This window comes from Staurois parvus, unplaced genomic scaffold, assembly GCF_062004578.1.
Source record: "Staurois parvus isolate SC_StPar_1 unplaced genomic scaffold, SC_StPar_1.0 ptg000353l, whole genome shotgun sequence".
Lineage (NCBI taxonomy): Eukaryota > Metazoa > Chordata > Amphibia > Anura > Ranidae > Staurois > Staurois parvus.
The window spans coordinates 153,898-169,255 of record NW_028318149.1 but is presented as its reverse complement, the minus strand read 5'-3'; the positions used below and the strand labels follow the sequence as shown (position 1 = coordinate 169,255).

General features: G+C 41.2%; 1 protein-coding gene across 5 annotated transcripts in view; it reads left to right on the top strand.

Annotated features, from left to right (window-relative positions):
* The window catches only part of HECW2 (HECT, C2 and WW domain containing E3 ubiquitin protein ligase 2), a 324,224-nt gene that overhangs the window by 261,793 nt on the left and 47,073 nt on the right, over positions 1-15,358 (top strand). For all 5 annotated transcript variants that reach the window (XM_089684697.1, XM_089684700.1, XM_089684701.1 and 2 more), the window contains 2 exons: positions 7,864-7,960; positions 12,308-12,391. In XM_089684697.1, the coding sequence (XP_089540823.1) occupies positions 7,864-7,960; positions 12,308-12,391 (181 nt within the window). The remainder of the gene's footprint in view (positions 1-7,863; positions 7,961-12,307; positions 12,392-15,358) is intronic.

Here is a 15,358-nt window from a genome sequence, read left to right as displayed (position 1 = left end):
GAAGAACTCTCATTTCTGTGTTGTGTTCATCGATGCCAGTATTCCCTCCCAGTCTTGGAGATCAGCTCTCAGCCTTGGGAAATTAGCTCTCCTAAAGTTGAGCGTTCTTATTTTTCTTGTTGTTTACAATAAATTAAATCATGTTATGGTCATTGCTACCCAGATGTTCTTTTACATGGACATTAGTAATATGCTCTACATAGTTTGAGATTACCAGGTCCAGCAGAGCATCATTCCTAGTTAGGGCCTCTATGAACTGTACCATAAAATTGTCCTGTAGTAGGTTTATAAATGTATGCCCTTTAACTGTTCCTGCAGTGCTATTACTCCAGTCAATTTCCAGGTAGTTAAAATCTCCCATTATTATCACTGTCCCAACCCTTGCAGCCCTCTCGATCTGTGCAAGGAGCTGAGTCTCCACCTCCTCATTAACACTGGGTGGCCTATAACAAACTCCAATGATTACCTTTGTAGTACGCACCCCCATGTGCAGTTCCACCCATAATGCTTCAGCTTCATCACCCTCTTTATCAACTAGATCCTCTTTCACACTCACTCTGAGATCATAGACTCATAGCTTGATTTCATTTATTGTTATCTGTAAACAGCAAGCACATACGGGAAAAATAAAACCGCTCAATTTTAAGAGAGCTAATTTTCCAAGGCTGAGAGCTGCTGTCCAAGACTTAGACTGGGAGGGAATATTGGCATCAATGAACACAACACAGAAATGGGAGTTCTTAAAAAGATTGTATTTGAAGACACTGCAAAATATATTCACATGGGCAACAAGTTTAGCTACTTGCCAACCGCAGATAGCCGAATGACGGCTACACTGTGGCCGGCCAGTTCTGGGAGGGCGTCATATGACGTCCCCCCAGAACACGCTCTCCTGCACGCCCCCGGAAGGCGCACACCCGGCGATCTCCATGATCGCTGTGTCCTACGGACACCTGTGCCCAGCAGTGCACCCTCCTGTGCCCAGCAGTGCACCCACCTGTGTCACCCAGCAGTGCCACACACCTGTGCCCAGAAGTGCCACCTACCTGTGCCCAGCAGTGCCACCCACCTGTGCCCACCCACTTGCACCCACCAGTGCCACCCCACCTGTGCCCACCCACTTGTGCTCACCAGTGCCACCCACCTGTGCCCACCAGTGCCACCCACCAGTGCCCAGCAGTGCTGCCAATCAGGGCCACCAGTCAGTGCCCAGCGGTTGTGCCAGTCAGTGCCCAGCATTTGCGCCAGTCAATGCCTAGCAGTGCCGCCAGTCAGTGCCCAGCAGTGATGCCAGTCAGTGCCACCTATCAGTGCAGTCTATCAGTGACACCTATCAGTGCCGCCTATCCGTAACACCTCATTAGTGCTGCCTATCAGTGCCGCCTATCCGTGCCACCTCATTAGTGCTGCCTGTCAGTGCCCATCAGTGCCGCCTTATCAACACACATCAGTGAAGAAGAAAAATTACCTGTTTGAAAAATTTTATAATAAAAACGAATAAACTTTTTTTTTTCACATTTTTTGCACTTTTTTTGTTTATAGCGGCGATTAAATACCACCAAAAGAAAGCTCTATTTGTGAGAAAAAAATAAAAATTTCATATGCGTACAATCTTGCATGACCCCACAATTGTCAATCAAAGTGCGACAGCGTTGAAAGCTGAAAATTGGCCTGGTAAAGAAGGGGGTATAAGTGCCTTGTAGGCAAGTGGTTAAAAGGCTAAAAATCAAACCTAATGTGGCTTACAGCCAAAGTTAAAAAAGCTATAAATAATAAGAAAAGAGCTTTTATTAAATATAAAAAAGAAGGAACGCTATCATCATTTAAACATTACAAATAATATAACAGAATATGCAAAAAGGAAATCAAGGCCACAAAAATTGAAAATGAACAACAGATTGCAAAACATAGCAGGACAAACCCCCAAAAATTCTTCAAATATATTAATAGTAAAAAGGTCCGGTCTGAGCATGTAGGCCCTTTACAAAATATTCTAGACTGGGTGACTGGGGACGAAGAGAAGGCAAATGTATTAAATATCTTCTTCAGCTCTGTGTATACAAAGGAGCAGGGGGAGCTCTTGTCCATAATGGGTTTGGTATTGACACAGCCCCAGATGATCCACATTGGCTCACAATTGATATGATCCAAAAATATTTAGACAGAATAAAGGCGAATAAAGCACCTGGACCAAATGGCATACACCCACGGGTCCATAAAGCGGGTAATTAAGCTCTGTCATTTCAAAGCCATTGTTTCTAATTTTAAGGGACTCTTTAATGACTGGCATAGTACCACTGGATTGGCGTAAGGCCAATGTGCTGCCAATATTTAAAAAGGGGTCAAAATCTTTACAAATTAATTATAGACCTGTTAGTTTAACTTCTATAGTTGGGAAGATACTGGAGAGTATAATAAAAGACCACATAGATGAGTTCTTGCTGAAAAAAAATATTTTAAGCAACAGACAGCATGGATTCATGAAAGACAGAAGTTGTCAAACAAATCTGATTTCTTTTTATGAGGAGGTGAGCAAAACCTTGGACATACACAGCTTATGTATAAGGTAAAGTCTACAGGCTTATAAAAATCTGTATATAAATGGATAGAAAACTAACTAAAAGATCGTATTCAGAGAGTAGTGGTTAATGATTCATACTCTGAATGGTCTAGGGTTGTCAGTGGTGTACCTCAAGGTTCAGTGTTGGGACCCTTACATTTAATATATTTATAAACTATATAGGGTCTGGGATTATAAATCCCATTTCAGTCTTTGCAGATGACACCAAGCTGTGCAGTGGAATAATGTCCTTACAGGATGTCTCCAATTTACAAGCTGACCTCAGTGCACTGTGTAATTGGGCCACTATGTGGCAAATGAGGTTTAATGTTGGTAAATGTAAGGTTATGCACTTGGGGGCTAAGAATATGCATGCATCGTACATACTAGGGGGAGTACAACTGGGGGAATCAATAGTGGAGAATCTGGGAGTTCTAGTAGATCACAAGCTTAATAATGGCATGCAATGCCAAGCTGCGGTTTCTAAAGCGAGCAAAATCCTCTCTTGTATTAAAAGAGGTATAGTCTTCAGAGAGTGAGAGATATAATTTTACCCCTGTACAATTTTGGGCACCAATTCACAAAAAGAACATTGGGGAACTGGAGAAAGTACAGAGAAGGACAACCAAACTGATAAGAAGCATGGAGGAGCTCAGCTATGGGGAAAGATTAGAGGAACTGAATTTATTCTCTCTTGAGAAGAGGGCATTAAGGGGGATATGATCAACATGTATACAGTAAATACATCAGTGGTTCATATAGTGAACTCAGTGTAGAGTTATTCACCCTGAGGTCATCACAGAAGACAAGGGGGCACTCTTTATGTCTGGAGGAAAAGAGATTTAATCTCCAAATACGGAAAGGTTTCTTCACAGTAAGAGCTGTGAAAATGGGGAATACACTCCCTCAAGAGTTGGTTCTGGCCAGCTCAGTGGATTGCTTTAAAAAAGGCCTGGATTCTTTCTTGGATACACAGAATATAACTGGATACTAACATTTATAGGTAAAGTTGATCCAGGGAATATCCGATTGCCTCTCAGGGGATCAGGAAGGAATTTTTTCCCATGCAGGAGCAAATCGGATCATGCTTTGCTGGGGTTTTTTTTTGCCTTCCTCTTACTTTTTTTTTTTTTTTTAATGGTTGAACTGGATGGACATTTGTCTTTTTTCAGCCAAACTAACTATGTAACTGTGTACACATTATCCTGTGTGCAGCTTGACATGCAGCTAAACCTTCCGATCCCCCAATAAACTGGATTGTGTGAACAACTGAGGCTTTATCAAAATGAACAGGGTGGGGTAAAACTTGGAACAAATAGAAAACAATACAATTAGAATTCATTAGATATAACAATAGTGTCTTCTTTTACTGAAGTGTGTGGCAGATAACTAGGTACAAGCAGATCCAGTTCTTACCAGCGATGCTGCCACTGAGACAAGACACAAGTGTAGCTCTCCACTGTAGACATGTGCTAAGGTGATGGCTGGGTTTTGCAGCTCTCAGTGAGGGGAGGAGCTAGAAGTGCCAACGAGGGACTTGAGAAAATGAGATCCAGGACTGATCTGTTCAAAACCCTAGCACAGAGCAGGTAGGTATAACATGTTTGTTTTTTTAAAGAAGAAAAAAAAAGAATTTTTAGTGTCCCAAAAGGGGACGTTCCGCTGTTCCTCCTCCTCCCCCTCTCCTCTGATCCAAGCAAACGTTCTCCTCCCCCCACCTGCAGTCGTCTGGGACCCATCACAGTTCCCAGAAGGGTGTGGGACCATTCAGAAAGTGCAGCACTGAAAGTGCATGCACACTGGGAAGCCAACTGTGAGGCTGTAAGTCACAGCCGGCTGCCCACAGTTAGGATGTCATCACTGGGGATAGAAGAAGCCAGCTTGGGCCAGGATGGTGCTGGATCCCTGAATGGGTGAGTGGCAGTTTTACTAAAAGTCAGCATCTATTTTTTTTGTAGCTGCTGACTTTTAATTTTTCCACAGGAGACTAGAGAATCACTTTAATGTAGGATTGCACACTGTGAACACTAGGTAGAGCCCAAGACAAATTTAACAGGTAAACAGCAAATATTTTGTCCTTGGAAATGGTGCAATGTCCTTACAATGGTAGTGTATGTGGTTATGACTAGAGAAGAAAACAACAAAGTAAATACATGTGTGCTTAGTACCACTCACTTTTAGGTAATCCTGTAGCCTGTTATTTTACAGATAAAAGGAAAAGGAAATGTTGTTATGGAATTTATTTTGAACTGCGTGTATATAAAAAAGTACAGATACAAGCAGAAGACAACTTTTAGGGGATTTCAAATTCACACGTACATTCATTTCTTTCCTGAGTTGCTGCAGTTGAGTGGAGGGAAGGAACGCAGTGGAAATTTTCTGTTGAAGGGAAAGTATAGTGCATTTTTCAGTTGGCACACTACTTGTAGTGTTTACTTTAAAAAGTTTTGCTTTCAGCTACACTTAGTTTTGGATAGACTAGAGAGAGAATAGAAAACCTGTCAGGTTTTTATTGCTGTCTCTGTCCCTTATAGAGAGATTCACTCTGTTTGTCCTGGTGACTATTATCAACGAAAGTGAAAGAAAATCCCAAATTTTGAGTGGTTAGTAGAACAGGAATAGAGAGAAAATCTTCCAGTAGGGACACTATTTCTGGTGACCCTGGTGAAAACCTGAATGAGCAAGAGAGACAACACCAAAAGATCAGCCCAAAATTCCATATATCTTTATTATTGACAATGAAGTTTTAATAAGTAAAAAAGCAGTAGCCAATGGCATTGACATTACAAAGCCACTGAGCCATTTTTCATTTGTTAATTCAGGCAATTGTTTTATAGTATACAGTATGTAGGAATACTATCTTCTAAGCCCAAGCCCCGATAAAGGAAGATTCATTGACCCCAAAACACTTTGGATACTGCTTCTCTACTTATTGTTACTTCAAGAATAAAGGTATATGGAGTTTCAAGCTGATCTTTTGGAATTCTGTCTTCATTGTATATTCAGTTTTCTTTAGTCAGATGGCTCCCACATTGTGTGTCTGAACGATCAAAATCATGTTAAAAAGAGCTACTGTCAATCTGCATATGAAGAAGTTTAGGTTTGAGTCCTGCATCTAAATTTTATTTTTCTTCTAACCTTCTCTCTAGTTGTAAACAGAAAAAAAAACTAATAGAATTATAACCCACACTTACTACATATAGAACAAAAATTCAATTTACAAAACTAGAACCCTTTATCGTGTAATAGACTTAGAGCACTGAAGCCATTGAACCAGCATGGCAGCCCATCAACTTCCAGGTAGTCAGCAATAGAAACTACTTGTTTTGCTCAAGACAAATTTTTGTATCGCTCTGATTGCCTGGAGTCCTGTCTGTGATCCCCCTGTAACATTGGTATTGAGCAAAACCTTTTCTGTATATTAAAAATAATCCAAGGTGTTTCTGCATTTTCTCGCAAGACAGGTTTTGTCTGATCATATCACTGACCTTAATCTTAAATTTTCACCTGTGTCGTATAATAAAGCATGAAAAAACAAAGTCTTGTGTGCCCTTTACACAAGGATGATACAATAGGCACATCACTAATAATATGAAAATGATACATGCATATTAATACAGTGCATCCAGAAAGTATTCACAGCGCTCAACTTTTGCCACATTTTGTTATATTACAGCCTTATTCCAAAATTTATTAAATTCATTTTTTTCCCTCAACATTCTACAAACAATACTCCATAATGACAAGGTGAAAGAAGTTCATTTTGAAATCTTTTTAATTGATTAAAAATAAAAAAAGGAAAAAACCACATGTACATAAGTATTCGCAGCCTTTGCTCAATACTCTTGTTGAAGCAGCTTTAGCACCAATTACAGCCTCAAGTCATTTTGAGTATGATGCTACAAGCTTGGCACACCTATTTTTGGGCAATTTCTCCTTTTCTTTGCAGTACCTCTCAAGCTCCATCAGGTTGAATGGGGAGTATTGGTGCACAGCCATTTTCAGATCTCTCCAGAGATGTTCAATCGACTTCAAGTTTGGGCTCTGGCTGGGCCACTCCAGGACATTCACATAGTTGGCCCATGGCCACTCATTTGTTATGTGGGCTGTGTGCTTGGGGTCGTTGTCCTGTTGAAAGATAAAACGTTGTCCCAATCTAAGGTCCATAGCTCTCAGGAACAGGTTTTCATCAAGGATGTCTCTGTACATTGCTGCATTCATCTTTCCTTTGATCCTGACTAGCCTCCCAGTTTCTGCCGCTGAAAAACATCCCCACAGCATGATACTGCCACCACCATGCTTCACTGTAGGGATGGTTTTGGCCAGGTGGTGAGCAGTGCCTGGTTTCCTCCAGACATGATGCTTGGCATTCAGGCCAAAGAGTTCAATCTTTGTTTCATCAGACCAGAGAGTTTTGTTTCTCATGGTCTGAGTCCCTTAGGGGCCTTTTGGCAAACTCCAGGCGAGCTGCCATTTGCTTTTCACTGAGGAATGGCTTCCAGCTGGCCACCCTACCATACAGGCCTGATTGGTGGAGTGCTACAGAGATGGTTGTTCTTCTGGAAGGTTCTCCTCTCTCCACAGAGAAACGCTGGCGCTCTTTCAGAGTGATTATCGGGTGCTGGTTACCTCCCTAGCTAAGGCCCTTCTCCCTCGAGCTCTCATTTTGGCTGGGTGGCCCGCTCTAGGAAGATTCCTGGTGGTTCCAAACTTCTTCCATTTACAGATGATGGAGGCCACTGTGCTCATTGGGACCTTCAATGCAGAAATTTTTTCTGTACCCTTCCCCAGATCTGTGCCTTGATACAATCCTGTCTCAGAGGTCTACGGACAATTCCTTGGACTTCATGGCTTGGTTTGTGCTCTGACATGCAGTGTTAACTGTGGGAACTTATATAGACAGGTTTATGCCTTTTCCTAATCATGTTCAATCAACTGAATTTCCCACAGGTGGACTCCAATCAAGTTGTGGAAACATCTCAAGGATGAACAGTGGGAACAGGATGCACCAGAGCTCAATTTTGAGTGTCATGGCAAAAGCTGTGAATACTTATGTACATGTGTTTTTTGTTTTTCGTTTTTTACTTTTAACAAATTGCAAAGATTTCAAAATTAACTTCTTTCATGTTGTCATTATGGGGTATTGTTTGTAGAATGTTGAGGAAAAAAATGAATTTAATCCATTTTGGAATAAGGCTGTAACATGACAAAATGTGGCAAAAGTTAAGCGCTGTGAATACTTTCTGGATGCATTGTATATTTTTCTTACTACCTCTTCTAATTTTGCATTTTCTTATTTTTAGGTTACAATGAAAAAATTGTAGCGTTCTTGCGTCAACCGAACATCTTTGAAATTCTCCAGGAACGCCAGCATGAGCTCTGCCGAAACCATTCTCTCAGGTATTAATGGATGTATTTACTTTTCTGAGCAAAATGATTGGAGTTCATACTCATTGAGTGTTTATATAGCAATATGTGACATAGTGGAATATGTTTCTTTTTAAAGTGACTCTGTAAATCATTGGTAACACCTCATCTGGAATATGCAGTTCAGTTTTGGGCACCATTTCACAAAAAGAATATTGGGGAACTGGGGAAAGTACAGAGAAGGGCAACCAAACTGGTAAGAGTCATGGAGGAGCTCAGCTATAAGGAAAGATTAAAGGAATTGAATTTATTCTCTCTTGAGAAGAGGGCATTAAGGGGGATATGATCAACATGTATAAATATATCAGTGGTTCATATCATGAACTCGGTGTAGAGTTATTCACCCTGAGGTCATCACAGAGGACAAGGGGGCACTCTTTATGTCTGGAGGAAAAGAGATTTAATCTCCAAATACGGAATGGTTTCTTCACAGTGAGAGCTGTGAAAATGTGGAATAGACTCCCTCAAGAATTGGTTCCAGCCAGCTCAGTAGATTGCTTTAAAAAAGGCCTGGATTCTTTCCTAGGTACACATAACATAACTGAATACTAACATTTATAAGTAAAGTTGATCCAGGGAAAATCCAACTGCCTCTTGGGGGATCAGGAAGGAGTTTTTGCCCCTGCAGGAGCAAATTGGATCATGCTTTGTTGTTTTTTTGCCTTCCTCTGGATAAACCTATGGTATAGCATTATAAATTGTTTTCATTTTTCTTTTTTTTTTTATGGTTGAACTAGATGGACTTTTGTCTTTTTTCAACTAGACTAACTATGTAAAGTAAATAAGACTTCTGATAAAATGGTTACCTGTAAAGAAGACAGTACGGTATACAGTCAGGTCCATAAATATTGGGACATCCACACAATTCTAACATTTTTGGCTCTATACACCACCACAATGGATTTGAAATGAAACGAACAAGATGTGCTTTAACTGCAGACTGTCAGCTTTAATGTGAGGGTATTTACATCCAAATCAGGTGAACGGTGTAGGAATTACAACACTTTGCATATGTGCCTCCCACTTGTTAAGCGGCCAAAAGTAATAGGACAATTGGCTTCTCAGCTGTTCCATGGCCAGGTGTGTGTTATTCCCTCATTATCCCAATTACAATGAGCAGATAAAAGGTCCAGAGTTCATTTCAAGTGTGCTATTTGCATTTGGAATCTGTTGCTGTCAACTCTCAAGATGAGATCCAAAGAGCTGTCACTATCAGTGAAGCAAGCCATCATTAGGCTGAAAAAACAAAACAAACCCATCAGAGAGATAGCAAAAACATTAGGCGTGGCCAAAACAACTGTTTGGAACATTCTTAAAAAGAAGGAACGCACCGGAGAGCTCAGCAACACCAAAAGACCCGGAAGACCACGGAAAACAACTGTGGTGGATGACCGAAGAATTCTTTCCCTGGTGAAGAAAACACCCTTCACAACAGTTGGCCAGATCAAGAACACTCTCCAGGAGGTAGGTGTATGTGTGTCAAAGTCAACAATCAAGAGAAGACTTCACCAGAGTGAATACAGAGGGTTCACCACAAGATGTAAACCATTGGTGAGCCTCAAAAACAGGAAGGCCAGATTAGAGTTTGCCAAACGACATCTAAAAAAGCCTTCACAGTTCTGGAACAACATCCTATGGACAGATGAGACCAAGATCAACTTGTACCAGAGTGATGGGAAGAGAAGAGTATGGAGAAGGAAAGGAACTGCTCATGATCCTAAGCATACCACCTCATCAGTGAAGCATGGTGGTGGTAGTGTCATGGCGTGGGCATGTATGGCTGCCAATGGAACTGGTTCTCTTGTATTTATTGATGATGTGACTGCTGACAAAAGCAGCAGGATGAATTCTGAAGTGTTTCAGGCAATATTATCTGCTCATTTTCAGCCAAATGCTTCAGAACTCATTGGACGCCGCTTCACAGTGCAGATGGACAATGACCCAAAGCATACTGCAAAAGCAACCAAAGAGTTTTTTAAGGGAAAGAAGTGGAATGTTATGCAATGGCCAAGTCAATCACCTGACCTGAATCCGATTGAGCATGCATTTCACTTGCTGAAGACAAAACTGAAGGGAAAATGCCCCAAGAACAAGCAGGAACTGAAGACAGTTGCAGTAGAGGCCTGGCAGAGCATCACCAGGGATGAAACCCAGCGTCTGGTGATGTCTATGCGTTCCAGACTTCAGGCTGTAATTGACTGCAAAGGATTTGCAACCAAGTATTAAAAAGTAAAAGTTTGATTTATGATTATTATTCTGTACCATTACTTTTGGTCCCTTAACAAGTGGGAGGCACATATGCAAACTGTTGTAATTCCTACACCGTTCACCTGATTTGGATGTAAACACCCTCAAATTAAAGCTGACAGTCTGCAGTTAAAGCACATCTTGTTTGTTTCATTTCAAATCCATTGTGGTGGCGTATAGAGCCAAAAATGTTAGAATTGTGTCGATGTCCCAATATTTATGGACCTGACTGTATATTTAAAAACTCCTCCACTGCTCTGATGAAGAAGAATCACTGCCTGTCTTTATTAGGAATGTTGATCTCTTAGTCCCCCGCTATGCTTGCTTTATTCAGTTATGAAGGTTTTTGTGTCATTTTAAAGGGTGATATTTACTTCTGTTATTTTCAGTCTTTTCACCCATCCTGAAATGGTAGCTCTAGGAGATTAGTTTGAGGGAACATAATACTAAATGAAAATAGATGTTTAAGGCCTCTTGCACTCTGCAGCTTAAGCAAGCTTTTTTTTTTTTTTTTTTACTGAACTAAAATGCAGTCCATTGCTTACAATGTGCTGTTGCATAAACAAGCGCTGCGTATTCTTGAGCAAAGAAAAAAAACATCAATACCATGTGCAAGAGGCCTAAAAGAAGAGTGTAAACATAACATATCATTTTGTTTCACTATGAATCTCAGCAGTCTCAGCCAAGAAATGTCTGTTCAGTCTTTGAGGAAAGCGGCAAGACATAACTTAACCTCCTTATCTATGTCCCCAATAGAGAAAGATGCAACATCCTAGAAAACAAAGGCTTTAAACACTCATAAAAATTACATATTAATGTTTGAGCAACTCAAAAAGATTGCCTCGTTAACCACTGTCTGGGCAGTTTTGAAATTTTTCACAGTCCCAAACATATATTTTCTGAAAGCAGAGATCCTGGCTGTTGAAATTTTTATGTTACACAGCCTTTATCAAGTGCAATTTTTGAGGAATAAATACACGTAAATGAACTTTAGTGCACACAAACATAATACCCATTTTTTTTTTGTTTATTGATAAAATATAAAAGATGACGTTATGCAAATAGATACCAAACATGTCAAGATTTAAAATTGCGCATGTCTGTCAAATGGCAACAAACGAAGGCACCTAGAATTATCCATAGACCGTGCTTTAAAAGCCTTTACAGGTTGTCAGTTTAGAGTTATTCGTGAATTAGGGTCATAGAATTATTGTTCTCATGAAGATGTTCATGGCAATACCCCACGTGTGATGCAACACCGTTTACATATGTTTGTCAGATCAGTGTGTGTGTTTGAATTTGCATGTGTTTGCAGGGTGACATGGGTGCTTTTAAATTTTTACACCTTTTTAGTTTTTTTCATTTATTTTTATTACTGTCAAAAGAGGGCGAATAAGCTTTAGGCAAGTGAAAGGTACTCTTTATGGAGATATCAGGGGTCTGTTAGACACCTGATGTCTCCCCTGCTCTCCAAAGCAGCTACCTGAGCATAGATAGTGCTCAGCAGACTGCATCCCTTGCTGTGACAGCCAGGGAATGGCAGCTCTGAAACCAGGAGTGACAAAATCATTGTCTCTCCTGGGTTCATTCATCACAGGAGGAGAGGAGGGTGGGGCCTCTGCAGCTCTGTAAAAGGTATTGGGCAGCTGTAGCGCCACACAGATTACTTTTACTAAAAAGATTATCACTGGCTGAAAAAATCGGTACTAGGATCATGGCTGCAGCTGCAGTCATTATTCTGGGATAACCACTTGCTGACAAGATGTTTTTAAACGCAAGTCAGTCAGCAAGTGGTTAAAGTTGAACTGCATACAAGTATCTAAGTTGAAACGTTCCCTCACTGTAAATATTTCTGTTCACTTCCTTTGTGTGTCCTGGACAGGAAGTGAATGGAAATCTCCATAACAGGAAAGAAATGACAAAAGAAACGCAACTTGTTTTAGCCATTTCCTTCTCTATGCAGCAGAATTAAATATAATTTTGTTTTGTATGTTCTGGCTATGTTTTAGATAAAGCTTGTATTAATTAATATTCATGGTGTCATAACGACTTAAATATTTCACTTTTAAACAGGGAAAAGATACAGTTTATTCGGGCAGAAGGACCCTCAGGACTTGTTCGCCTCTCTGGTGATGCAGATCTTGTTATTCTATTAAGGTAAGAAGTCATGCTAGTTTCAGGTGATTGAATATAGCAACTGAATATTTAGTATAGCATATATGCAACAGTAATTCTTATAGTAGAACTAAAGGCAATACTTTTTTTTTCGCCACTGGTTTCCCATTGGGGAAATTTCCCTTCACTTCCTGTCCTATAGCCAAACAGGAAGTGGGAGAAAATCCCTCCAAAGTGAGGGAATCCCTAATTATCACCAAAGTCACAAGAACTAGTGCCCCATTGGAAGTTTTCTTCTCTACTCCTGTTCTGGTGACAGCCTAAAATTTAGGATTTTCTTTCACTTTTACTCTAGGTCAGGGATATTGAATTACTTTTCATGGAGGTCCGGTCATTAAAACTTTCATCCAGCAGAGGACTTGAGTTCTTCATATCACAGCCCCACCCCCTTACATTACAGTTTTCCCTTTACATCTCAGCCCTCTTCACATCACAGCCCCCCTTTATGTCACAGTACTACCTTTAAAATTGCTGAACCCCCTCTTTATATCACAGCAGCCCCCCTTTACAATACAGCCCCCCTTTGCATTTAAATCCCCCTATATTGCAACACAGTACCACCTTTCCTGATTGTCCTTTGTCTCCCCTTCACATCACAATGCCCCCCACTTTTACATCAGTGTCCTCAGCCCCCACATCACATCACAGTCCCCCTCCCCTTCATATCAGTGTCCTTTGTCACCCCTTTACATCAGTCCCCTTACGTGAATCCCAGTCCCTGTTTCGGCCCCCCTTCCTTGCACCCCAGTCCCCATTACAGGCCCCCCCCCTTACTTGCATCTCAGACCCCTTCACAGCCCCCCTTCCTTGTATCCAAGTCCCCCTCACAGCTGTCTTTTTGCACCCTAGTCCCCTTTAAAGCCCCCCCTTACTTACATCTCAGCCCCCTTCACAGCCCCCCCCTTCCTTGCACCCCAGTCCTCACAAACTCCCTTCCTTGCTCTCCAGTCCACTTCAAAGCCCCACTTCCTTACACCCCAGTCCCCTTCATAGCCCCCCCCCTTACTTGCTTTTTAGTCCCCTTCACAGCCCCCTCCCCTTCCTTGCACCAAAGTCCTCTTCACAGCCCCCCTTTTTTTGCACCCCAGTCCCCTTTACAGCCCCTCCGTACTTGCATCTCAGTCCCCTTCACAGTTTCTCCCTTCCTTGCACCCCAGTACCCTTTACAACCCCCCTTCCTTGCACCTCAGTCCCCCATACAGCCCCCCTTCCTTGCACCCCAGTCCACTTCACAGCCCCCATTCCTTGTACTCCAGTCCACTTCACAGCCCCCTTCCTTGTACCCCAGTCCTCTTTACAACCTTACTTGCACCTCAGTCCCCTTCACAGGCCCCCCCTTACTTGCACCCAAGTCCTTTTCACAGCCTCCCCTTCCTTGCACCCCACCGCCTGCTGGCTGGACATGCCGTGCCTTCTGCTTTCTATGAAGATGAATGCTGTGGCAATGGCATCGGCAGCGGTGGGGGGTTTGGAGAATAACAGCTTCAGAGGACATCCAGGCTGCTAAGTGTCGGAGCCACGGTCTGTATAGGATTGTCATTCAGTCCGTTTGCAGAGCACGGTCCACCATTTGGTGATGCCTGCTCTAGGTGATAATGGTAAACAGGAAAAATAGGGGAAATCTCCGTAAAGGGGCACAAGCCGTGATAAAAACCTGACAGGTGTTCTAATCCCTTTCCACTCTGTACAAAACTAGAAAAATGTTTTGCCTTTAGTTACACTTTAATATACAGTAGTAATGTGTTAAATCTTTATCTAAGAAGTAAGAAAAAATGTATATTAAAAACATTTTTTAACGATAACAAATGAGAACAAAATATGGCAGCTGATTTGAAGGGTCTGTTAACACCACTGGTGCATGTTAAAGTTTGCATAACGGGTGCTTGCTCATGGTGTTGAGTTGCTCATGAGTTGTGCACACACTGTGTATTACATCGTAACAATGCATCGCAGTCTTTTTTTTTTTTCAATGCATTTTCTTTCGTCTAATCATTATTATGTTGAGGGGAGTGCTGATTGTCTTTATCTTTTATGTTATTTATGTAATATTAAAAACTTCTTCTTTAAAGAGAACACTTGTAAATAATAAATAATGTATGTACAACTGATCCATTTTTCTTTGATTTTCCAAGTCCTTTGCCAAATCTCCCCACTGTTTCCATCATAAAAGCATTGTATACAGTCAAATGTTTTTGTATGAACTAGGTATTAGTCTGGTTATATTCCCTCTGTTTTGCCTTACCATGGCTTGAATGTTGTGGTTGCAGTTTGTAGCATCATGGCTGATCAATCCCCTATGTCCATGGTCTGCTACAACTATCCTGACCGTAATGGACAAAGGGGCAAAACAAATTCCGGTTCTGGGTCACAGTGTTCAAGTGCATGCATTGCCATCCACTCTGTATGGGAGTGCTAATGTAATAAAAAATAAGAAAAACATCTTCCAGCTGTATGGCACGTTTTCTGTGTGTCTGTGAATGAAAAGCTCAGGAATTTCAGAATGTGTAGTTTCCAGGCTACAGACAGAGGTTGTGCATTAAACTGTGCAGCACCATGCCTCATTTCTCATTTGAATACAAACATTTCTGACACCGAAATATGAAGATTTACTCCACTATAGGGTGTGCCTACAGGCCAACAAATGACACCCTGAAACTACTTAATAAAATCACATCTTATGTAGGGGGTATAAGTGCCCAGTAGACAAGTGGTTAAAAAATGTCCCCTTTTGTTTGTTCATTGTCCCTGGCTTTGAGCACTCCCATTTGAGTGTGCTGGAATTCAGCTGTTCATCAGACACATAAAGAAACCGGTTTCACTCTGTTATTATAAAAGCTTTCTTCCATGAGTCTGTCCATGAATACTACATGCTGAATCTTACTAACTGCAGACCGTGGCAGATAATATATTACATAGTTACTAGGCTATGACTATTCTTTAATCCATAAT